The sequence below is a fragment of the Thunnus albacares genome, chromosome 7 (assembly GCF_914725855.1).
Source record: "Thunnus albacares chromosome 7, fThuAlb1.1, whole genome shotgun sequence".
NCBI lineage: Eukaryota > Metazoa > Chordata > Actinopteri > Scombriformes > Scombridae > Thunnus > Thunnus albacares.
This window is the reverse complement of record NC_058112.1, coordinates 16,923,714-16,949,373: the sequence shown is the minus strand read 5'-3', so window position 1 is coordinate 16,949,373 and position 25,660 is coordinate 16,923,714. Positions and strand designations below refer to the sequence as shown.

At 42.6% G+C, this 25,660-nt stretch overlaps 1 protein-coding gene across 7 annotated transcripts; it reads left to right on the top strand.

The window, feature by feature from the left end:
• The first annotated feature begins 24 nt into the window (after positions 1-24).
• otogl (otogelin-like) lies at positions 25-25,029 on the top strand. Of its 7 annotated transcripts, none has more exons than XM_044355763.1 (59): positions 25-106; positions 524-566; positions 897-942; positions 1,197-1,275; positions 1,379-1,471; positions 2,805-2,959; positions 4,109-4,230; positions 4,353-4,558; positions 5,008-5,132; positions 5,417-5,523; positions 5,711-5,817; positions 6,070-6,195; positions 6,292-6,400; positions 6,486-6,532; positions 6,630-6,775; positions 6,870-6,996; positions 7,185-7,362; positions 7,434-7,558; positions 7,865-8,074; positions 8,375-8,543; positions 8,689-8,763; positions 9,002-9,045; positions 9,277-9,442; positions 10,154-10,261; positions 10,478-10,616; positions 11,418-11,552; positions 11,685-11,831; positions 11,948-12,067; positions 12,272-12,388; positions 14,177-14,333; positions 14,553-14,579; positions 14,723-14,902; positions 15,008-15,286; positions 15,375-15,492; positions 15,584-15,663; positions 15,821-16,731; positions 17,182-17,359; positions 17,458-17,600; positions 17,691-17,714; positions 17,834-17,926; positions 18,020-18,209; positions 18,477-18,694; positions 18,928-19,069; positions 19,149-19,334; positions 19,441-19,653; positions 19,935-20,039; positions 20,157-20,264; positions 20,413-20,514; positions 20,612-20,716; positions 20,900-20,940; positions 21,048-21,111; positions 21,289-21,467; positions 21,600-21,704; positions 21,782-21,901; positions 22,336-22,381; positions 22,878-22,946; positions 23,227-23,298; positions 24,058-24,137; positions 24,269-25,029. In XM_044355763.1, the coding sequence occupies exons 1-59, from the start codon at positions 34-36 to the stop codon at positions 24,467-24,469; spliced, it is 7,980 nt and encodes a 2,659-aa protein (XP_044211698.1). In that variant the 5' UTR covers positions 25-33; the 3' UTR covers positions 24,470-25,029. The 7 variants fall into 7 exon arrangements, with proteins under 7 accessions (XP_044211698.1, XP_044211697.1, XP_044211696.1 ...); XM_044355762.1 differs by having other exon boundaries at positions 897-975; positions 6,873-6,996; XM_044355761.1 differs by having other exon boundaries at positions 897-975.
• Positions 25,030-25,660: the final 631 nt, after the last annotated feature.

Sequence of the window (25,660 nt, the reverse complement as noted above, 5' to 3'; positions counted from 1 at the left end):
ACGTTTCGGCGGGACTTCCTTTCGGACTCTGAGATGAACTTAAAGTGGACAGTGAAACGATTTCTTCTTATGTCGTTTTCAATCTCCCACTTGCTGGTACTTGAGGGTAAGTGTGTCAGCTCTACTTATTAAAATGTTGTAATTGTCTCTTATAAAGTTTGCTACACAGATATGAATATGAACTACATGTTATGCCATAGAGTCACAAAGCCCTTGAAGTATTATAAGTTATTGTAGAATATTATAGGAGGAACCTATCTTTATGATTTCTGTCAGAAATTAAATTATTTTATAATCATCACAAATTTATATAAAGCTGCTTTCCTTCCTATTCTTACATATTAACTAGGCATCTAACTGCTACATCATTATAAATGATACAGATTTGAATACCTTAAAAGTTTGGGATTGGGCATTTCAGGATCTTCCTATAGTTATCAAGGTGATTGTATATTACATAAATAACATATACCCATTTTGACAGGCTAATGATTTTATGTTACTTGTGTGACTTTGTGTTTAGGAGCTCAGAGCCGACTTTCAGTGGCAGAAGGAAGACTACAGAGGTAAATCAAAAACAGAAATGGAATACATTTTTCTATGTTATTAATAGTGTGACTGAAATATAAGTAATTTTGGGTAAAAAACAATTGATTTTTCATAGATCATTCTCACACAATACCAGAGGCTGACAGTGATAAATGCATTTGCACTTTCTGCTTCTGTCACTAGGGTGTGTGACAGAGACAGCAACTGAGTGTGTGTGTTCATGCACTTATGCGTGTGAGGGTTCAGTAAAGAGGAGTTTTGAACCCGAATTCAAGTGGTGTAAAGTGCACTTAAGTCTCCCCTCTGACTGTTTCTTCCCACTAATGTGCATGTTTGTGTGTGTGCAGAAGGGCTAATGCACTCCGGAGGAAACGGGATCTCCTCGGGGAGGAGGTTGGTACACTACACCTAAGAGAACCAGAGGAGGTCAGGGCACCCACATGCGCACAACACCCTAACCCGCACAAAGCTGTCTTTGTAAAGAATGAGACACACTCACTAAGTCATACACTTTCTCCCACTCACCTGACGCAACTTTTAACATACAGAGACAGGTACACTTACGGTACAGTGCATTGTCACTGATGCTGTTTAAGCTTGATAATTATTTCAGGATCTACTCTAAGTATTGTTCATTGTTTTCCAAGACATACAGACCGCTGCTGTCTGAGGGTACTCTGTCACGCAGCATTTTACACAACTACACAGCCAGAGATTCCTCTTCAGGTAAATACACTGCGTATGAAATGATCCTAAATGCATTCACAGAAGCTTAAAACTATCATTACCCATTATCCAGTGAACTTGAGTGTGTTCGTGTCTTTCCCAGAATATTGCGGCTGCCTCAATGGTGGCTGGTGTCAGGAGGGCGGTGTGTGTGACTGTGCTCAGTTCCAGGCACTGGGAGACCGCTGCCAGATCAGTGAGTAATAAGTACAGTCAACCACACACACACACCTATATGTCTTCTTTTGGTTTCAGCTCAGGTTTGTCAGAATCTCATCCAACACGGCAGAAATGCCAACAACCTTATGGTTGACTGACAAGCGCCATTCCTGGTATGCAACAAACCAGCTGGTTAGCATGCTTACAACTTTTTGATAACAGCACAGAGTAACATGTTCAGTTATACAGGAAATGAGTGTGTGTGTGTATATAAGATTGTTCGTGTGTGCACATCGGACTCTCCAATCATTCAACAAAAATTAATTATACCTGCATTAATTATCAGATTTCCCCAGATCTCTGTCTCTGTCTCTCTTTGTTAATACAAATCCACCATCCTCTACCTCCACACACACACACACATACACACTCACACACTCATAGACTTTACTCTCTACAGTAACAGATATAAAACTACTTGAACTAAGGTAATAGTGAAAGGGCTGAGTGATGGAGTTTCTGGTTTCTATACTCTGAACAGGCTCCTTATAGACTATATCAGGAGATCTGAGGTCAATTATTGTAAAGACATTTTTCATTTCAACAAACTAATTTAGTGTTGACATACATGTTGGAAACATTATAGCTCCTAAGATACCTTTATCTGAACTGAGGCTTAAAATTAAATCTTCAATTAGATCATATATAGAATTAAGAATGTACATTTTTTTATCAAAGATAGCATGAAAGTGGGTCATAACAACAACTATGTTTCTTGAAAAAAAAGTAAAAAGGAAAAAATTGAATCCAAGGCAAATTATCAAGGGCTCCTCAGCTGTACAAACCAACTAAAATAGACATTTATTTTTAGCAGATTTTTAAGATCAGAGATCAATAGAGGTGATGCTAAATATTAAATTAGATTTGGAAATGTTAATTGAAACGTGTATATCTTGTAATTGATTTGTAAAGTATCATCATATATACAAAATGTGCCATTTTGAATCACTATGATGAACCATTCACAGACTGAATCACTATGACGAGCCATTGACTACATTAGAAGGTGTGAGTCACTGTCCCCATCCTCACCCCCTCTGGTTTTTGGCAGCATCTTGCCATAGCCAACTATGGAGATTTACTGTAACAAAGGGCTCTTTAGAAAATTCAGGTATTCATTTTCCACTGATAAGTTCAATGAAATAAAATATGATGAAAGATTTAAAGATGATAAAAGAGATAGGATGTATGATTTGCCCCAGCAGTTTAATAAAATGTCAATTTCTGCTGAAATTCATTTGTGACTCGAAACTAATCTACTTCAACATCACAGCCATCATGTCTGAGTGAACTGCCCATTTTCTTATTAGTACCTAACCAGGGCCAGGATAGAGACGGGATCTGCAGGTCGTGGGGTCAGCACCACTATGAAACATTTGATGGAATATATTTCTACTTTCCTGGAACCTGCTCTTACGTTCTGGCTCAGGACTGCCACTCAGCTACACCACAGTACACTGTGTGGGTAAGAGCATACGTATTGAAATTACCCACTGAAATATTTAACCAGTATGTAACCTTTATTTTATTGGGTAGTTTGTTTAAGCATACATGCCAACCAACTATTGTCAACCCCCTTCGAGCTCTTATCATCATATTCCTTTGGTAAGTTTTTAAAATATCTGTGTTTGGCATAGATAATGTTCCCATTGATATATTCAATAATTTTGCAATTGATATTTTGGATCCCCAGACCTTTTGGAGTTCTTTTATCTAATGTTTCTTTTAAAGCTCATATTAAAAAGCAGATTTTGCTTATTTATTTCAAAGATAAATCTTGTGATATTCTGTATTTTTCTTATTGTCAACAAAATCTATTAATATTATATCTATTAATTGCCCATACTAGCAAGTATTGCATGTGTAGTCAAAGCCTGATACAGCTCACTCATCCGTGCCATAGACCTCCATTGTTGTCCAAATGCTATTAAAAAGACATCACTGAGCCACACCATTGCACAGAGTGCCCATGTTCATTACCTTGAACATGGGCATTATTTTGAGTTGATCCCACATAATACAACAAATGTGTTCCTGTATTAGTATTGCTTGCTAAAAACTATGGTGCTCAGCAGTTGTAGGGACTTATTAGCCTTTAAAAAAAACTTTATATTTGTGAGTTTGTAAAAATTGACTACAATAGGAAGGGATAGACTTGAGTCTTCCCCAGGCTGTGGAAGTCAGAAAGTATTGAGAGACAGACCAACACACTGGTGGCCTTTTCATAGGATTTGTTCATAATATTAAAAATATAGAATATGTCCGGTCTTAGCCTGTAAGCTGACAAATACTGGTAATTGGTGTTAAACATCACAGCTATTGTAACATTTTTAATTGTTATTAAGTTACTTCGAAATTAAAGTCCTAAAGTCACAAAGTGTTTCTAACTTTGTCTGTCCCTTGTGTCATAAACTGTTTGCTAATCATAGCCTTTGTAAATTAAGTTGTTGCAGTAATTAGAAGTCACACCACAACAGCCTTTTCTGGCTGTTGGTGGCAATGCTATTACTACACAGGTTACAGACTGTGGCTAATCCTTGTTAATACATTTTCATGCTTTTTACACTTTGACCCTTTCTTTGATTCTTTATCATGTGCTCTCTTATCTGCTCAGGTCCACAACAGCAGAGTGTGTGACGGGAGTGTGTATTCATGCCCAAGAGCTCTCAGTCTGTTCTTCCCAAATGAGGAGGAGATCCACATCTCTGGATATCAGGTCCACCAGGGAGGCCGCAGGTGTGTGTGTGTCTGTGTGTCTAAAAACCACAACAGAGCATTTTAAGTATGATTTTTCAAAGAGCTGACTTTTCCTGTCACTTTCTTTGTGTGTGTGTGTGTGTGTCTTTGTTTAATTTCAGGCTAAGTCTGCCTCAGACTATAGGCAGTGTGTTTATTGAGCGGCTGGCTGATTACCTGCTGGTGAAAAGTGTGTTTGGGTTCTCTTTGGCCTGGGATGGAGGCTCAGGAGTCTACCTGAAGATGAGCGAGGAGCACCAGGGTGCCCCCTGTGGCCTGTGTGGGAACTTCAACCACCTTGCAGGCGATGACCTCACCACTGCCCGTGGTAAGACCGGCCTGACCGGCCCCTCATCCTCTTATCCCTTCTCTCAGCACCCACTCACCTCAATTATTATTATTATACACTCAACACTGATTCTGGCCAATTATAGTAGCGATGGGACCGGGAGAGACCAGAGTGGAAGGACAGGGGAGAAGTGATAGTTTGGGTTTGAATGGTTGGAAGGAGCAAGAATCCTTCCTCGGATGACCAGTAATATGAACTGGGCTCTCCCTTGTTTGACTTGTCCAGTGGAGTGAGGATGAGTTCAGAGAAAGAGAGTAAACAAGTAAAATGTCTCTGTTTAATGTGCTGTATACAAATATGTAGAGACAAAAGGAAATTATTGCTTTTGTGTGCCTTTGTGCATATTTCGATTGTATGGCACAAGTGCATTTTTATCTGTGTCTGACAGTCTGTGCATATGTGCTGTGTCCCATGACTATGTGTTTTAGGCATTCGGACAGATGAGCCTGCAGTGTTTGGTAACAGCTGGGCAGTGGACCTGCCACATGAAAGAGCCTGTCCCTCTGTAGACCTTGACTTCAATGGGGCCTGCCAGTCTGAGTCAGACATGGATGTAAGAACCACAGGAACACTCTTTCTTCTCAGTGTTATTACCCAGTGCATACTAGGACTGAAAACTGTGAAAGAAAAGCAAATTAGGCCCACCATATAAACATTTTTACTGCTTGTTGAAAGGTAAAATTAGCAGCTCTTTGTCATAACTAAGACCTCCAAAATAACCAGGATGGTCCTTGTATGTTAAGTTTGTGCAGTTGTGTTTGTTTTGCTGTACGCTACAATACTTTTCTGTTATTATGTGCTGTGTTTCCTAATTGTATTTATTGTGCATGTATGCAGGATGCCATAGACAAATGCAGTGCACTTCTCTTCTTCCCATTTCTGTCCTGTCATGAAAACATTGACCCAAATCCCTTTGTGGCCAGCTGTGTCTCTGACCTTTGTGTGTAAGTTAAAACTCCCAATGACAATTTAAGTTTTTCCTCCACCATTTTCTCTGTGTTGTTATTGGTGTAAGCCCAGTTACAGTAATAAAGCTACCTTCCCTCACTAGCTACAACACTTCAACTAGAGACTCTTTGTATAGAAACCAAGTTCCCAAAAACATTTTGTACATTTTTAAATTTATTTCAGGTCTGATGATGAGGAAACATTTTGTCGAGCCTTGGTTGAGTACACCAGAGCCTGCTCACATGTCGGATATCCAGTGAGGGAGTGGAGAGACAGCTTCCCTTCCTGTTGTAAGTTACCACTGAAACTCTTGACACTTGGAAAATGGCAGATCAGTACTATTTGAACTGTTGTGTCCCACAGTATATTCTGTATAACGTAGGCATTACACCTACAAAAACCATATACCATCAACAAAAATCTGAATTGATTTTAATCATTAGTTAATTTCATACACAACATGTCCCACTATTATGTCAACATTTATTGCATGCTCATGTTCTGTAATCTGCCTTTGTGTGAAACTCTGTGTTTGTATGTAGATGATGGCTGTGAGGAGAGTTTTGTCTATAGAGACTGCATCAGTTGCTGTCCACCCACCTGTACTTTTGAAAAAGAATGTCTGGGAACCAACCTACATTGTCTGGATGGCTGCTACTGCCCTGATGGTATTTATTTAAACAAAAACATCTTCCTAATTTCCATGAACTGTTCTATAATTGACCTCTAAACATACTCTTGTTTTCTAATCCTCTTTCCCATAGGTCTTATCCTACAAAATGGAACATGTATCGCTGTTTCTCAGTGTCCTTGTGTTTACCATGGTACTTCATATGTACAAGGACATGTGCTTCAACAGGGATGCAGTGTTTGGTGAGTGTGGCCTTGTATTCCATAGTGAACAAAAAATGCAGCATTTCCAATGTGCTGTTAACCTGCTGTGCTGCTCTTTTTTTAGTGTTTGCACAGGAGGAGTGTGGAACTGCACTGAGAACAACTGCACAGGTGAGTTTACACTTTTAGACCAGTTAGTACTAAAGAGAAACAAATTCAATATACATATAATAACAAATTCTATATGTTACCACTTTTTTCTCCTTAGCGGAGTGTTCAGTGGTAGGGGACGTGTTTGTGACGACATTTGACGGGAGGATGTTTCTCCAGCCGGGGGCATGTCAGTACGTCTTGGCAAAGAGCCGCAGCAGCAGCAGATTCACTGTCACACTGCAGTATACCACCTGTGCTGAGGTAATGTGCACGATTACTTGCACACACACAGATCAGCCCTGCAGTACCATTTCTAGATGTAACCGGCCCTCCTGTGTCATCTGTGTGTCTCCAGCAGCAAGTGTGTATTCAGTCAGTGACAGTGGTGTTGGATGAAGATGTGAGTCGTCAGATCACTTTGACCAGAGAGGGGGATGTGATAATCGGTGTCAGCCCGGCACCTGTCTTACCCTATGTTGACGGTACTACTCACAAAAGCTTAGAATGATCCACAGCAAGTTTATACTTAATGCAGAGAGATCACAATGACATAATTCCTCTTTGTACTTTATTTAATTTAAAAATTTAAAAAAACTATCACACCTACCCTTGTTTATACTAATGCCATCTTTGATCATGAGCATTGTTGTTTGTTTCTGGGTATATATAGATGTGCTGGAGGTGCGGAAGCTGACCTCCGTGTTCACACAGCTGAAGGCAGGGATTGGTCTGAGGCTGCATTATGATGGTCGAGGGGGGCGGGTCTATCTGCAGCTGGACAGCCAGTGGCGTGGACCGACGATTGGCCTTTGTGGAACCTTCAATGGAAATCTACGAGATGACTTCCTGTGAGCAAGTACTTCCCACTTATAGATCAATGTTGAAAACAAACTATGTCTGATTGTATTTGTGTGTGTAGGTCTCCAGCAGGTATGATAGAGGGTACTCCTCAACTTCATGCCAATGCTTGGAAGGTGTCTTCTGCTTGTGTAGCTCCGGTTAACCTGCCCATAATAGACCCATGTGAGATGAACCAGCACAATGGTAATTATGGTTTCATCTTTGTTTTTAATGTTTTGGCCGCATTTGTTTTTTCACCTCAATTAAATATTGGGAAAATGGAAAGGGTGGAGGGCGACCTAAAATCAAACCATGCATCACGTGAGGATGAGAAACTTCATGGGCGTAAATGCCAGCGGCTCTACAGACTATACATGCTGACATCCGTAGTATTATTGATTCCTCAAGAGGCACTGTGCTGTGCAGGTTTTAGCTGCAAGGTATCTCAGCTTGTTCAGATCAGAATTGTAAAAAGTATTAAAATGTGTTTTGTGTGTGGATATGTTCTAGTATTCTATGCATCCCAGTGTGAGGTGCTTTTGGGGAGTGTGTTTGCACCGTGTCATGGCTACATCAGTCCAAACATCTACCAGCAGCAGTGTCGCCACCAGGCCTGTCGGTGTGGGAGCAGTTGCCTGTGCACAGCGCTGGCACACTATGCTCTCCTTTGCTCCAAACACGGAGTCGACATTAATTTCAGATCACATGTCTCTGAATGTGGTGAGTGTTTAGCGACTAGATTGCTTTTATTCATACTTGGTTGTGTTTCAAATACATTTAAATGTATCACCCAAAATTCACATTCACTGACAGCTGTGGAATCACACAACGGTAATTTTGCACCTATAAAATGTGGTGCATTGCATTGTGAGATTGCTAGCAGAAGTAGTATGTATGCCTTTGACACAACTTTTTTAGCATATAGTAAAAAGGGAGTGATTTTGGACACAGTGATAGAGTTTGAGAAATTGTATTCTCTTTGGGGTGTATAAAAACGTATATTACCGTGTGTGTATACAGAAGTGGTGTGTCGCGGAGGAATGCTGTACCACTCTTGTGTGTCGTCCTGCGGGCGGTCCTGTCGTGCTCTGTCTAGCACAGAGACATGTAGCCCAAATGACTGTGCTGAGGGGTGTGGCTGTCCAGTCGGCAGTTACTATGACGACGTCCGCCAGCGCTGTGTGCAACTGTAAGACTTCACCACCTCATATATCATCCTAATGATCATCATCAATTGTCATTTGGCAGAACCGCACACAGAGACAGAAACACCAACACAGAAAGCACCATCATTAGTTAATGTAATTAAAATAATGTCACGAGTTTATCCTCAGGTCTCAGTGTCACTGTTATTCCATGGGTGGCGTGTCACAGCCAGGGGAGGTGACCTTCAGCGCCTCTGGCCCCTGGTGAGTCATAGTTGGCCTTGACCTGCACTGATAAGTGAAAACTTGCTTTGGCTGTTCTCCTTACTGCACACAATGTTAACATCCTTAAACACTTTGTCTGTCTACATTTGAGGAAGCAATAAAAGCTTGAGTGGTTGTCAAATGAGACGTAGAGCACTTAAACTAACCTTGTGTTTGATAACATTACTCTTTCCCAAACACTTACCCTTTTTTTCTCTCCCTTCCTGTCCTCCACCAGCCTGTGCAGAAATGGGAAGATGGAGTGCGTGCCAGAGGAAAAAGGTAACCCCTCCGCACTCCCCCCTCCCTTCAGTTCCCCTCATTCGTTCCAACAACAAAGTGCCATTTCAGGCTGTGTCCCTCTTGCTGAAATCAAGAGCCTTATGTCTGTAGTTGTAGCTTGTTTCCCATGACTAGCTGTTGAAGTTTAAGAGGATGGAGGCATTGATTTTCTTGAGATTGTGTGTGTGTGTGTGTGTGTATGGTGTGTGTGTGTGTGTGTGCACATTGTAGAGCCAGATAGTGTAGAGGTCGGGGAGTGTCCAGAGGGGAAAGTGTACCACAGCTGCACCGAACAGAGAGGAGGCGTGGCCTGTGCACCGACCTGCCGTAACCTGATGTTGAACCTCACCTGCCCTCCCAACACACCATGCATCCCTGGCTGTGTCTGCCCTCCTGGGTAATATGAGCCCCTGTTACCTTCCAAAATATTGTTGTGTTTTTTAAAAACCATACCAGTCGATTTTCCAGCCCACTTGGCAAAACATATCGTAATAAAGTGTCTTCCTTCTTTCCAGGTTTCTGTTCATTTCAATATGGTATAAAAATGTACTTGTAGATACTTGAAAAATGAGATCAGTGCTCTGTCAGAGCATTTCTTGCCTGTATGTACCATACCATGGTATGATAATGTCACTTTGACAAAAAATGAACAAATTAGAGAAGTAGATTGTTCACTTAGCTGAAGTATAAATTTTTTAAGTCTTTACAAGTGGATTTTAATATTCTAGTAAAAGGAGCTGACTCCAGAGGCTGCCTGCAAGCTAGGAAGCCATTAGTCAGTAGTCATCTGTAATGAATGGACTAAATCTTGCACAAGCACAGGTATAGTCCTTTAAGGTATGTTTAATCAAGGAAGACTGGCACAGCATGTAGTCATGCTTTTATCAAGGAATTAAAAGCCTTCATCAAAGGTATCTTGACAGCACACAGTAGGGTATCTATTTACTTTCCTACCCTGCGGCATATTTCCCAATCATCCAGAATAGAAACATGCCTCCCATTTACAGGTTACACTTAAAGCAATGGGATATTTGCTCCACAATACGGCTTTTAAGTCAGGTGTTACATGTTCTGTACCTCTTATTTGAGTTTTGTTTAATCTACAAAGGCTGGTGCTACATCATGGGGAGTGTTACTATCCAGAGAATTGTCCCTGCGCCTGGCTAGGCCTTGAGTACCTGCCCGGGGAAACCGTGGAAACGCAGTGTTACAAATGGTATAAGCCCTTATTGTACTCTCCATTTATATTTATCCATGAATAAAGAAATAATCGGATTCTAACTACTCTCTAACAAGCTGTATGTCAAAACAGATAAAATTGTATCATGCATAGGACAATAAGTTTGCATTTGTGGCGTGAAACTGCACTTTTGTCCCAACTCTGCTTTCTCTTTACTTTTCCCATGTGCATCCCACGTGTCTTTCTCCTCAGTGTGTGTCACCGTGGCTATTTTAACTGCAGCTACTCACCATGTCCAGCTGTGTGCACTGTCTACAGTGACAGACACTACCACACCTTCGATGGCCTTGAGTATGACTACCACTCTGACTGTCAGGTCTACCTGCTTAAAGTGAGTGGAGTGTGGTGTGGATCTCGATGATGTTTGCATTTGGGTAATGCATGTGCACATAAAAAAATGTAAAGTAAAGGCCAAATTTATGGATTCAGTTAGGGCACTGAAATGCTAAGCAGATGTGTCAGAGCGCTTGTGATAGATTGTGTGGGAGAGGTGGTATGTGTTTAGGGACAAAGTATGAGCATCCTTCATATATCCTGGCCTAGACTGATTTGGATCTGGGAATGAGGATCCAAGCTGGTTTCTAATCTTGGAAGAGAGAGTGGTTTTTAATTAGAGCAGATTAAGGTTTGTAGGGGTGTGTGTGTGTGTGTGTGTGTGTGTTTGCACCATGGTAATGCTAGCAGACGTTGGGCAAGCTGTAGCGACACAAAGACACCAGTGTTCACTTCAAACCCCAGGGCTCCTGCGCTCCCAGGGATATAGAATTAGAATTAGTAGAACAGACATTCCAATTCAGACCCGACAGACTGCCGGCCACCACGCAGACTCGAAAAGAATGGGGAAGAGTAGTGTCTTAATAGCCTAGAGTTGCTTCCTCTTCTTGTCACCTCTCAAGTGTCCATTATGACAAGGTTTTCTGAACAGGTAGACTCAAATTTCAACTTTGAATCTGCCGTGTGGAGTTTATGTATTGCATTTCTGGTTATTGTGGCTTTAGTTAAGCAGATTTTCTTAAATAAACAATGTGTGTTGTGTTTGTAGGACATAGATAAGAGGAGATGAGGTGACCTGCTTTTCTCCCAAGAGTAGCCTAATATTTTGTGAATATAATCGTCTTCTCCCTCTCACCAGAGTGCAGGAGAAACCGAGGTGTCCATTGTTGCCCAAAACAAGGACTGTTATGAGAGCGGCATTGTGTGCATGAAAATACTGGTTATTCACGTGGGACTTACCAAGATCTACTTCACTGACAACTCTGGCAACCCTGTACGGACTACACACACAGAGTCACACTCAATCAAGCTATGTAATTGTGTGTCTTTCCCTCTCAAAATGATATCTGTTAAAAAATCCACTCATTCATGCTATTACCCATCTGTTTTTATTGTCCTGCCCTAGAGCCCATCCACTGTTGTGGGTCGAGGGTCAGAGTTTGAGCTGTGGAAAGCAGGCTACTACACCGTGGTCCACTTCTCCAATCAGGACCTCACCGTCCTCTGGGATCGCAAGACAACTGTACACATCAGAGCTGGTCCTCAGTGGAAGGTCTGTACTAGCGGTTCATTTTGATCCTGACAGATTTTTAAAATTGTCCTCAGATGTTCATTGTTATTATGAAAGGAATCAGAAAACATGACTCGGTGTCTGTTCTTTTCTTCCAGGGCCTCCTCAGTGGACTATGTGGAAATTTTGATAGTGTCACAGTGAATGATATGACCACCTCCAGCCACATGGAAGTCAATAATGCACAGACCTTTGGAGACAGCTGGGCCCTGGGACAGGTATGAGTCAGCTCAGCTCCTTTATTAATTCTCCTCGTACCCTCTTTCTGTCTTTGTCTATGTCCCACTCGCTCTTTCACTCCTCTCTAGCTCTCTGTCGCCCCTGTAATTTATGTGTGCCTGTCTCCCTCGAGTCCACTGTGATATTTAAGAGTAATCAGACTCTCAATCACCTTCTGTGTGTGGACGTTTTGTGTGTTTTAGTGTGAAAGTGACTATGTCATTGAGCGACCGTGTGAAGGGGACTTGGGGAGACAGCCATACGCCAAGAGGGAGTGCGCTCTCCTCTACAGCGATGTCTTTGCACCCTGTCACAACGTGGTGAGTACCATTGAACTGATACACACATACACACACATACACACTCATACACAAACGTCTGTATGCAGTGGATGCAGCTGTGGAAAGGTTAACTTGCTTGTAATGAGGGAGTAGGGGTTGGTGAGGGGTTAAGGGAACAATTGCTAACTGATCCCAGAAAGCACACTGTTTCTCAGAGATAAATACCAAATAGCACACCAGATGCAAGGTTACACACTTGCACAGACACACACACACACAGACACACACTTAAATGTTTTACTAAAGTATAGTATTGCTCTATGTGGCCAGCAGATGGAGCCATGTATATGTGCACAGAGGTGACTAGTGGGCCACCACATAAAAACTGAAGCCACCCAGTTCACTCACTTGACTTAAACACTTCCAGTTGAGATGATGCTGATTTTACCTGTTCTGTTTGGAGAGTGGCAAAAGTGCAAGATATCCACTATCCAGTCAAACCAGATACATACAATTTGTGAAAATGGTTCACACCCTTTTTTTTTTTTTTTACTAGTGTGCTCCTCAGAGGTATTATTTCTCTGACTTCAGGCCAAAAACAAAAATATACATGACTCATATGTATCTTACCAGAAACATGTAGTGAGAAACATGGCCTCGTCCAGCTCTTTTCTAGGCAGTTTTTTCTGTTGTTGTTGTTGTTGTTGTTGTATTGTAGAAAAAAAGTTTCACACAAGTAAGTAAATCCAAAGGTTAGCAGTTGATCCAAAGGTTTTATCTACAAGATCATGGTTAGATGACACATCCCAGGGTTTTTCCCGAAGACTCCCAAGAGGCTTTGCTTCTCCTGCTCTAGTGGATTCTGTATTCATTCATTCATTCTAGCTATGCAGATTTCTCTTCAATATCAGGCAAGTATGACTTAAAAACACCAAGTTAGCCAAGCATCCCTATTCAAATGATTTTACTGAAGTTTTCTCCACATCCTAATTAGAGAGAAAAGCACCCACCCGAGGAAAATCGAGGAAAATCCACATCTGTGTGTTTTCACTACCAAAGCTCAACTTTCTTGAGAAAAACGCCTCATTTCAGATTCAGAATGTTTGTGTCCTTTCCCTGCGAAGATACATTCAGTTTCTTTGGTTTGCTTATAATTTGCATGATAGGAGGACAGCTATGGAAACTCAGGGACAAGGGAGATTCATTGTGTGACAGAAAATTGCACTACAATACAAAGCAAAATTTGAGCAATCTGTTGTATAGGTATTTGCTTTTGTTGACAGTAAAATGCGTGTGTTAAAGTTAAAGGTGCAACTGTAAGTTTTGTATCAAGAATAACTAGCATGGATGAACAATTGCCCTTTTAGAAGCATGTCAGTAACAATTAAATGCAAGCCTGCTGCTCCAGTCAGGATGCAGCAAACTGCCAAATCAATATTTGTGCTTCTTACATCTTCTAAAATGTTAGAATAGAGATCTAAGTATTGCTGGGATAAAATGCACCATGTATGTGCATTACAGTAGCAAGTGTCAAAAACGCTGAGTCCCAGTTAACCTCGCCTTTGGACAGACCAACTCACTGCTGATGCATTTTGCCTGCCTGTCTGTCATCGGGCTCATCTGATCCCCACTGCACCAGAGGTTGACCCACATTCCTTTGTCCTGATATCTCATCACTCCTTTCCGGTCTGAATTATTGAAAACTACTCACCCCCTAAACAAGACCTCCCCTAGTTTCCCCCAGTGAGATTTGGCCTGGTTCACTTTATGATGGTGTGTGTATATATGTGTGTGTGCTGATGTGTACGTGGTGTTTGTCCCCTCCAGGTGGATGTGGCCTGGTTCTATAGGAACTGCCTGACGGACACATGCAATTGTAACCGCGGGGGTGACTGTGAGTGTCTCTGCACGTCAATTGCTGCGTACGCACACAAATGCTGCCAACAGGGAGTTACGATACACTGGAGATCGCCGTCTGTGTGTCGTGAGTATACACACACATGCTCATAGTATGTTAGTCTACTCTGTGTTGTGACCCCTGCTTACCTCTTTGCCCCACTTCCACCATTCCCTCTGTCCACCAACCAGTATACTGCTATCATTTCATTTACATATTTCTTCCTTTCCTCTATGTCTTGTCATGTGATTACGTCTGTGCTATTGACATCCTTTATAACATCTGAATTGTCTTGCTCTCTTTCAGCCTACGATTGTGAATACTATAATCAAGGTATTTATGAGAGTTGATTAATCATTTTCAAAGAGCTGTTTTGTTGATTGTCATTTGCAGATTTTCAAACCTTACACACTCTGATTCCCTGAAAGCTTGTCACCAAACTCATTTCCTCTGTCTCTCACTAACTCCCCCCACAGAGTTAGGTGATGGCCCATTTTCCTTGGTGAGTGCTGTCTATAATGACACCATGTTTGGAGTGAATCGCACCAGCAGCTCAGTGTTTCCTCTGGTGAGAGAGAGACCAGGGCACTTGCCTGCCCCAGGCCTACTGTTCAACTTCATGATCACAGCAGGCCTGCAGAAGGACAGAACATCACGTGAGCATCCATATTCACAAAATTACACAGTGCTACTGTTTTGGTTTTTTTTGTTTTTTGGGGGGGGGGGGGATAAGTTAACCCCCCATTCGCTTATTTTCCCAGGTGTCCCTGTGGTGTCACTGGAGTCTGCAGAAAGACCAAATTATTTCCTCGTCATGTCAAGGCGCAGCCGTCTTCAGTTGGAGCGCTGGAGTCGAGGGGAAGAGTTCCGTCGCAGAGCAACCTTTATCCAGCATCAGGGGCTGTTTCTGCCAGGTCACACCTCATTCGAGCTTGTCAGCCAACCTGGAATCTTTTTGACACTGACACGCACTGCCGCACGAGCTCAGAGATATGACACCTCTGACAGCTTCAAAGCCAGCAGTAGCTTCATACTGGAGGGTCAGAAACACATGCATGTACCTAACCCACATACACATGAATGCATATGCACATAAATCCTAACTAATTAGATCCTCTCCTCTGGCAGAGAGCAGTTTTGTAATTCCCTACCGTATGATGTGTGAGTGGCGCTATCAGGCCTGTGCGAGCCCCTGTGTCCACACATGCAGTGACCCAGATGCCACACGCTGCCAGTTCCTGCCTCCGTAAGAGCCTTGGTTCATTGACAGTACTCATTATACACCCAATCTAATCTATGCTCAGCTCAAGTGCTTTAATTGTTTCTGTGTGTTACAGTGTGGAGGGCTGCTTCCCACGTTGTCCCAAGAACATGGTCCTTGATGAAGTCACCAGAAGATGTGTCTACACAGAGGACTGTGAGTATAGTTAATGAGTCTTTTGTCTCAAAAGTGCAATAAAAGGCTCAGTTTTTTTCATACAATACATGGATCTAGTCTTGTTGGTCTTGTTGTAATCTTGAATATAATTTTACAAAATACTACATGTGCTTGTAATATTACTTGTCTCATTTAGGTGTGACGCTTCCTCCAACTCCTACTCCCTTTGCATATGTGACGCGGTCAAACAGAACTACTACAGCACCACCACCAACTACAACCACAACAACCACTCCAACTACTACCACTATCACAAGACCTACAACTACGACTACCACAACTACTACCACTACCACCACAACCACTACCACCACCACTAGAGCCACGACTACCTCTTACACTACTGTTAGGCCCACAACAACCACCGCCACTACTACCACTCCCACTACATCAGCCGCTGAGCGTGTCACCCCTTCATCCGCCCCATCTCCATCACCCTCTGCCTCGCCCACAACCCCCACCATTCCCTCGACCCCTTCAGAGACAACCACTCTCAGTACGACCATAATGACGCCCACCCAAACTACAGCAACCACGATGATCACCACAGTAACGCCCTCTGCTGTGCCCACTGAGACCACTACAGTGCCCTCCACTTCTTCCCCTCCTTCCCCTACTACTCTTGCTTCCACCACCTCTCCATCCTCTCCTACCTCCACCACTGTCACCACACTGTCAACAGCAGCACCAACATCCCCCATAACCTCCACCCCACCTCTTCTAACCTCACCCACCACACAGCCACCGCCCACCACAGTTATCACAACCACATCAGCCTCCACCAAAGACACCTCTGTCCCTGAAACCACCACCAAAACAACAACCCCTTCTCAACCTGCACCAACTAATACAACCATAACCGTAGAGACCACCACCCCCACGGACACCTCAACAGTTGCTGTGACAACCACAGCACCGCTACCTACTACCATTGAGCCCACGACTGAGCCTGTAACTACAGAAATAGTCACAAGCCCCGACACCTCTCCAATATTAGAGGAAGCATCAACCACTCCTCCATTCCTCTTGCCCACTACTCGCTGTACAGTAAGTGTCGCTATTGCTGTGTTGCCACAAACACACATGAACCAACTGTTCATGAACATACCCACAAGATAAATCTATGTGGGTCAAGATAGTGTGTCCTGGAAATAATTGCAATGTTTTCAAAAATAGGGACAGTTATATTAAGTAATTGAATATGAACATGAATGGGTTTATGTATAGTGTCACGAGTGTTTATGTGCTCCATTTTTTGAAATGTAATTATAAAATACTGAATTTGCTACTCCTAGAAATATTAGTATGAACATTAAATTGTTAAATGTTTTTACTATTCCTTATATATATATTATACAGTACATAGAGTATACTAATGATTAGTATTCTATACAGTATGTATACTATATACTGTATAGTATATAGTATATAGTGTGCAAAGGGCAATGACTATATACAGAAACGTCTTTGTAAAACCAAAGTTGTGTGTCTCTGCAGCCTCCTTACTCCTACCGTATAGATGAGTGTGCAGAGCTGATCTGTTTCAACGGAGAGCTGCTGCTTCACAACTCCTCTCTTCATTGTCGCTTCAACACCACCCAGCCCCAGTGCAGTCTGCTGGGCCTGCCCATCCTCATCAACACAGACCCCTGCTGTCCACAGTGGCAGTGTCCATGTAAGTCTGGTTGCTTTACATTAAATAGCATTGATAAGGGAAAACAGATGGTCAGATGATCTGTGTTGTATTTTTTTGATACCATTGCCTTTTTCAAGGTCGTTGCACTGTGATGTCCGACCTGCGTGTGATCACATTTGATGGCAACAACGTGGCCCTGTATGATAACGGCTCCTACATTCTGGTTAACCTGCCGAGAGAGACTATTATCGGCACCGTGGAGAAATGTCCAACCAGCCAGGTAACAAGCCAGGCAAAGGATAAAATCTTATCTTCAAACTTCTAAAAACTGATCTTTGCTTTCAGTGAATTGTTTTGTTTTCTTTTGTAGAGTGTAAACTCCATCAGAAGAACGGTGAGCACAGTCCCTTCTTACCTATAATACAGTTTTATTTGCATCAGGATCAAAAGCTCTTAACCCTCCAATAAATATTGTCTTGCATTATTATATCATCTAATTTCTCTTCCCCACAGAGTCCCACAGGTGGAACATCTGGTCTGTGTTTTAAGAAACTGAACATTACTACCTCTTCCTACAGAATCATTATCAACCGACTGGATCGCAAGGTGACTGTCTTTACCTTATTCACCGCCAAAGGTTCAACTTATCCCACACAAGTAATGAGATTTTTGTATGCATCTGTGCCCATCTGTCTTTAGGTGTCAGTGAATTACAGGCCTGCCAGGCTCCCATTCTCCCGTCACAATCTTTATGTGGAAGACACAGGCAGTATGTACCTCATCCATACACCTGGCGGGGTCAGCATACAGTGGTATCACAGCACTGGTATCATGGTGCTGCAGTACATCACACCTTATAATGCATCTGTGCCCACCCGAGGCCTGTGTGGTGAGTCCACACACCAGCTTTGTTTCCATCAACACCAGCCTCATTTATCTAAGTGCCAGCTCTTAGCACCCAAAGGCTTAATGTCTAAACAGCAGCATCACTTTGACTTGAGTCGTTATGTGATATGACAATTTGGAGATGTTGAGAGCCATTTGGTTTAATTAGGGAGTTTCACACAGACATTATCTCATTCTATGTTTATATTGCTCACTGTCTATGGAGCAATAAAACTGACATACACACATACACTGAAATTCTGTCCGCCAGGTTGTTGTGATGGGAACCCGGAGGATGACCTGAAGCTGCCCAATGGCACAGTGGTCAGAGAGGTGGGAGACATGATGGTCTTTCTGCAGGCTTGGAGAGTCCAGACTACCGATGAAACCGAACACACACGGAGGGTCGGAGACAACTGTACCACTGGGGACTGCTCCACCTGTCTCTCCATGCTCCGCCAGAGAGCCTTCACGTCATGCCACAGCAAGGTAGCTGTAGTATTCACAAAAATGTACAGTATTACAAGCTTGAACGTAAGGCAGGTGTTTGGTTACTTTGCTGTTATTTCAATGCAGCAACAATTAATTGTTAATTTATTGATTGATACAAAAAACTGTTGAAAAATCAACAGATTAATCGATAATGAGAGCACAGCTGTTACAACAATAAGTTGGCACAACTTGTAGCCCTACATGACTTTAGCCTGGTTGTGTGTTTTCAGGTGCCTCCAGAGCAGTTCTGCGACATCATGTGGGCGGGGGACCTACACTACAAGGATCACCAATGCGACTTTCTGGCAGCTTACGTGGCAGTCTGCTACACACATCAAGTCTGCATCAGCTGGAGACGACACAACTTCTGCCGTAAGGAGACACGCATGTACGCAGATGTACTCGCTCATGTTTCCTATTTGCTCATGCATAAGTGCCTGTCATCCTGTAGCGCTGCGGTGTCCCCCTGGCAAGGAGTATCAGCCATGTGTGAGCACCTGCACCAGCCGCACCTGTCTAAACAGAGAGTACTATGAGGAGACCACCTGCTCCTTCATAAGAGAGGAGTGCGTGTGCCGCAGTGGAACCATCCTGCACCGCGCTGACTCCCCTTACTGTGTGACAGAGGATCGCTGTGGTGAGTGAAATAGTAATTACACACCTTTTATAAAGAACACTGCACTGTCAGAGAGACTGAATCTAGGAATATCCTTGGTGTATTAACTTGGCTGTGGGTTATCTAGTGTGCACAGATAATGAAGGTAACCCTCGGGCCCCGGGCGAGGTGTGGAATGGCTCTGCTCGCGGCTGCTGTCTATACAAGTGTGTGGAGAACGGCTCTGTGGTGGCTGTCGAGCCTGACTGCAACTCTGTCCCTACACCGCTGTGTGAGAGGGAGGGAGAGTATGTATTGGATGTGCTGGAAGAAGGAGCCTGCTGCCCAAAGAAGATCTGTGGTGAGTTTAAAAGTTAATTTGTTTAACAAGCAAAACTTTTAGTTCTAATACGAACCCATGAGAGCTGCTTTTAAGAAATGATGGTTTCATTCTGTCCTTTATCAGTTATGTTTAAGTTTCTCTTTCTCTAATAATATTACATAGCTGATGGTTATCCAATACTGTAGCTTACCAGTATCCTCAAATTCTTAGAATACTTCAGTTGCTTTTCTCTTGAAAATCACTAAACCACTTAATTATCTTTCCTTTCCTCATCCTCTTGCTCCTTTACTCCATGTCAGAGTGCAACATGACCATCTGTGACAGTGAAGCTCCACCTTGCGATAACGGGAACCGACTTGTGATTGGTTACAGCGCTCTGTCCTGCTGCCCAGAGTATCGATGTGGTGAGTGCAAACTTCCATTCAATTTTCCACTATTCTCTGCAAAGTGTAGACATCTTGTAAACTTTGGTCCGAACTTTTACTCTCACTAACCACTTTTCTGTAACTGGTCGTCCTCAGAGTGTGACCCCATGGCGTGCCCTCCTGTCTCAGCCCTCGACTGCAGGGAAGATCAATTTTTAGTGGAGGTCAGGGGGGAAAGATCCTGCTGCTACTCTTACCTGTGTGGTAGGTTTTAATTGCAGTTCAAAGGCCATTTCTAAACTGACAGGCTCTGGTATGAGGATGACCATCTGCTATGGCTCCTTTTTTGACACCTTCATCAATTATAGCAGCAAAACTGTAAATTTGTTGTTTGTGTTTTCTGTCTGTGCAGTGTGTGAGTCATGTATTGAGCCCATTCCAACTTGCTCACATGGAGAAATCCTGGCTGTGGATCTAAACACCACCAATAGCTGCTGTCCACAGTACCATTGTGGTAAGCTCTGTGTGTGTGTGTGTGTGTGTGTGTGTGTGTGTGTGTGTGTGTTTTCTGTCATCAAAGTCATGTTCATCCTTTTTCCCATGTGTTTCAGTGTGTGATGTCAACCTGTGCCCTGAATCATCTGTGAGCTGTGCACCCGGCCTCTCTTTGGTTCAAACTAATGTCCCTGGGCATTGCTGCCCACAGCACCACTGCGGTACTCACACACTCTTACACACACACACACAAACACCACAAGCACAAAATTACACTCTACAGTATTTCTTCCTGGCATTAGTGAGTTGATAATTGAAGCTGTCTCAGAAGTTGTTATGCCTGTCACATATTTGCATAAACTTGACGCTACCTCTCTCTTTAACTTTTTCTCTGTCACTCCCAGAATGCCAATGTGATTACAGCTCTCCCCCCATCTGTCAGGTGGTAAGTCAGCAAAAAGCTGCATCACAAGTCACTGTCTAATCAGTTCTTTGCTAGAAGGAAGAAAAAGTGAGCAAATTCAGTTAAGTCAGCACTCTGTTTTCCCTCAGGGGGAGGTGCTGGTCGAGGTCCCAGACAGCAGCACCAACTGTGGCTGTCCTCAGCATACATGCCGTATGTGTAATGCAAGCATGAAAACACACAGACATACACCTGACACAAGTGTGCCAATAAATGCTTTAGACATTATTTCATCCACTACTTCATTCTCCTGGCACTTAACCTACATATTTACCATTTATCACATACAGTATAATTATTGATCCTATGTTTATGTGTATGTATGTGTAGAGAAGGCAGAGGTGTGTCTTTTCCAGGGGGTGACAGTGCTGGGACCAGGCCAGTCTCTGGTTCAATACTTTGAGGGAGAGTTGTGTTATACTGTCCACTGCCTGCATCACAGAGATCCAGACACTGGCTTCTATGCTATGGAAATCACCTCTGTCAACTGCACCCAGAAATGTGGATCAGTATGTATCCAACATATTTAACACATTTTGATAGGTCTCATTGTCATTGTATAAAGCATTTCTGTGATTTCATCTCTGTAAACATAGCTTTTACACACTACATCATCTTCTACCTGTCCTTCATCTTTTTAGCACCAGGTGTATATACAGTCCACGGACCCTCAGGTGTGCTGCGGCTCCTGTAAAAACGTCTCCTGCACTTTCACCAATGAAAATGGAACAACAGAGCTTTTCGCTGTAAGAGTGAACACATCCACATCCATATGTGCTAAATGCTGTTTTCAGAGCAATACTGATCCTGGTTGCGTGTGCAGGCAGGGAGTTCCTGGGTGGAGAACTGTACACGTTACGACTGTATGGAAACGGCAGTGGGAGCGGTGATACTCGCCTCTGGGGTGGTTTGCCCGCCTTTCAATGACACAGAGTGTATTCAGGTCAGGACCTCTAATTGTACTATAGGGTAAATATGATAACTACAGTCAAACTGTTTGTTCTCTACATGAATAATAACATTAATAATTACAATACATAACTATACTGTATGTTCTGTGTTTTTTTTCTGTGTAGAATGGATGCATAGATCCGATTTTTTCACCTCCCAAAAAATAAAGGTCTAATGTATGATCAAAGATGATAAAATTAAAAATACAATATAAGAGATGAACAATATGTTTAACTTCTACTGACTGTACTGACTGCTCATACTTTTTACAACATTTCAGATAAGACAATTTAAACTCTTACCCTCTAATAAAGACTGGTGAACAATTGATTAATGTACTCTTACAATGTTGCAATGTTTGTTTTGTACTCTTTGGAGTCTTTCCCAGTCATCCCACTCTGTTTTTTTTCTACTCTCTTCTTGCAGAATGGCGGTGTGGTTCAGAGTTATGTGGACGGCTGCTGCAGGACATGTAAGTCTCCAAATTTATTAGACGCTTCTGGTTATGCTTTCAGCTGTCAATCAAAAGGGTGAGCGCCTTGTTGCCTGGCAGTGGATGGGCTTATTGGCTGAGTGGTTGGGGGTGTGGCCTGTTGTAGAGGGTGGAGATAAAGCCTGTTGTTGGCCTATGACCACATTTCCCACAATCCCTGGCTTTCCCAGCTTTTCCCCAAATTTTCTATTGACATATGCAAGAGCCAACACAGCTCAAGCTGAACTAATATTTGGTGGAAAACTCAAGGAAATAATAATAAAAAAATGAAATAGAATGATAAAATGTGATTGCACTCAACATTTAAAAGTCATTACTACGTCAATACATAACCTGCTTCCAAGTTCTGTGGACTGTTCTTTATGTCTGCTTTACAAAATTACATTGAGTAATAAGACATTTCTAGGTTGTTTGAATTAAACCTTTTTAAATGCATCAATAAACATGATAACATTTTCTCTCTCTGTGGATTCAGCATTGCAGCCTCGCCCGCTTGCCTGCTTTAGCAGTGACTTTGCATTTTGGCCAATCGGGGTGCCCCACGGTGAGCGTTTTACCAGTGAGAATGCAAGATGGTGCAAGGGCTGGTGTTTGCCCTGCTGAGCTGCTCTTTGTAGTACATCAAGTGACTGAGTTTCTTGGCTGGCTGCCCGGAGTAAGCCAAAAAAATAAAGAAGTAAAATCCATGTGCATGCCAGCTGCACTGATTCCCTCCTCTGTTTGTGTGTGACATTCAACTGTGTTCTCCGCATCAAACGTAACCTTGTGTGTGTTCTCCTGACGTTCTTTGAACCGGACGGCTGCGGTCCTGACGATGCTCCCAGGTTCTGGAGTGGGTGTTTTACCATTTACCGTTATTCCTGTAACCCCCACTGGTAGTACTAACTGTGACACAGGTACCACCACCTTGCACTATTCCCTCCTACAATGATTCTTTGGCATCTTGACTCTCAGTGACTCATTCACTTTCATTGTCAGGTTTTGTGTTGGTGTGTGGGAAGGATATGTGTGTGTGAGTCTGTTTTTGTGTTTGTGTATCTGTCTTTTCCATTTCTTACTTTCTCTCTTAAGTCTTAAAACACATTATAAGATAACATTTAACCTTGCATAAATCCCAATTACATATCCATCAGTGTGTGATGTTGAATAGAAAAAGATAAGGCTCGATCAAATGAAAGTGTTAATACCTGTTCTTAGCCAAATGAGCTCCACTGTAACACATGAGACGAAGCTGGAGATAATCTAGTCCTTTCATTCATTCCAGCCCTGCAGAGTCCATTTGACTAGCTTTGATTGGCTTGAAAGTAAGGTTAAGTCTAGGTCAGTAGCCAATAAGAGAGCCAGATCTCTGCTGTGAGAACTGTGCCCCGTTGTCAACCAACTGTCAATCAAAGCGAGCTCCTACTGCTGGGCAACAAAGAGCCCTGCTCAATAGGCCTTTCAGCGTTTGTGACTGACAGGTCTCAGCAGTAAAATGATCAAAGAGTTTGTGTGTGAGCATATGTTTGCCATTTTTTGTGTGTGTGTGTATTGTGTATGTTTAAACTTGCATCTTCAAAGGTATGGTGTGTTATAGTGTAATGTGTGTTAGTGATGTGTTTACTTGGGAATGTTATTCTGTGTGTCCATCCTTTTTTGTGTGAATATGTGTGTAGGTAAAGAGGATGGTAAGACATGCAAGCGGGTGGCAATTCGGACTACCATTCGAAAAGATGACTGCAGGAGCAATGCACCGGTGAGAGAGAAAAGAAACATGCAAGCACAAAATGAGGAAGATGAGAAAAATTATACACTTTATAAGAAAATACTTACAATTATGCATCACCTTACATCTCCGGCCATCACCCTCTCTCCCTCCTCTTACAGGTAACAGTCTATTCTTGTGATGGGAAATGTCCGTCTGCCACCATATTCAACTTTAACATCAACAGTCACGCCAGGTTCTGTAAGTGCTGCCGCGAGAGTGGACTACAAACCCGCTCAGTCTCGCTCTACTGCTCTCGCAACGCCACAATCGTGGAGTACAACTTCCAAGAGCCTCTGGACTGTTCCTGTCAATGGAACTAAATAAAGGGTCCAGCCATAAAAATAAAGGAGAGCTTAAGGGATAAATGGGGTTACTTACAGTGCTTACGGACAAGCATGAAAACCAGCCATGTTTCATTTTGTTTGTCATAATAGTACACATTACAACACTGAACTTGTCCTAGTTGTAACAAAAAGATATCGAAAATAACTGATGTAAGTGGGAGATTGTTTTCAAGTAGTTTGTCTGCACTTTAGTCTTTATTTTCTTCAAGACCTGCTGTGCCAATCCAGTCAGCTTTTTAGTGCTTTCCAGTGATGGTACGATGATAGACTCGTATCCCTCTGTGTATTAATAATTGATATCATGTTGACACAGCAGTTGTTGCATTTTTACTGTATATCTGCTGTCAGGTTCAAACAATGTATATGCATTTTGGTTTGTCTTAGGAGATCATTGTAGCCTTTGTACAAATGAATGTGTTATACGATGTTTTGCTTCCTTAGAAAAGATTAATCAGATTCTACAATGTGTTTCTAAATGCTCTCTTTGTAGTTTCTTTATTTTGAAGTATATTAGGTGAATAAATGATTTAACAGTCTTTCTTGCATGAGTGACTGTGTCCTCATGATGTGTCCTTTTCAGACACCCTTCCAGTGTCTCTTTCTTTAACACTTTTTACACACACACACACACTCTCTCTCTCTGTGTCTGATTCAGCATCTGTAGTGCTGACATGAGTTTGTGTTTCACCTCTGAGAGGTTATTGCTTTGTGGGAGTCACCTCTTCATAACAGAACCCCTCAGTAGACTCAGCTCTCTGTATGTCAGTCATTTCTCCCTTTTACATTCCTTTCATTCCACATGGGCCAGTGCTCCTACCACACCCCACATCCAAACTGTTCTCGCCACTGTACTGTTATGAACAATTTGGAGCACATGCTTATTTTAGAGGTTAGATGAAATCTTAGACTTCTCTGCTGTGACTGGGTGGTTGTCTGCTGCTCATGTAGGGGCGTGAAGCTTGTGAGCACATCTCAATTTCCCATAAAGCCCCAGCGCACCTCTTTCTCCTTTTACCCTCGGTATGGCCCACATCTCCAGAGCCTCCCCACCTCTACACTCCTCAGGAGCCAGCTCTGGAGTGGCCATGTGCCCGTGGTTGCCATGGTGAACTGTTCTTATCCCAACAAAGAGCCAGAACAAATTGGGTTGAACTCATACATGCACAA

What these genes read in the sequence shown, in the direction of transcription:
- otogl (XM_044355761.1), top strand. Translation starts at nt 34, where the DNA reads ATGAACTTAAAGTGGACAGTGAAACGATTTCTTCTTATGTCGTTTTCA. An exon ending in AGCCAGAGATTCCTCTTCAG is followed by an intron (nt 1,276 to 1,378) that starts GTAAATACACTG and finishes TGTCTTTCCCAG; the next exon opens with AATATTGCGGCTGCCTCAAT. An exon ending in AGACAGCTTCCCTTCCTGTT is followed by an intron (nt 5,818 to 6,069) that starts GTAAGTTACCAC and finishes GTTTGTATGTAG; the next exon opens with ATGATGGCTGTGAGGAGAGT.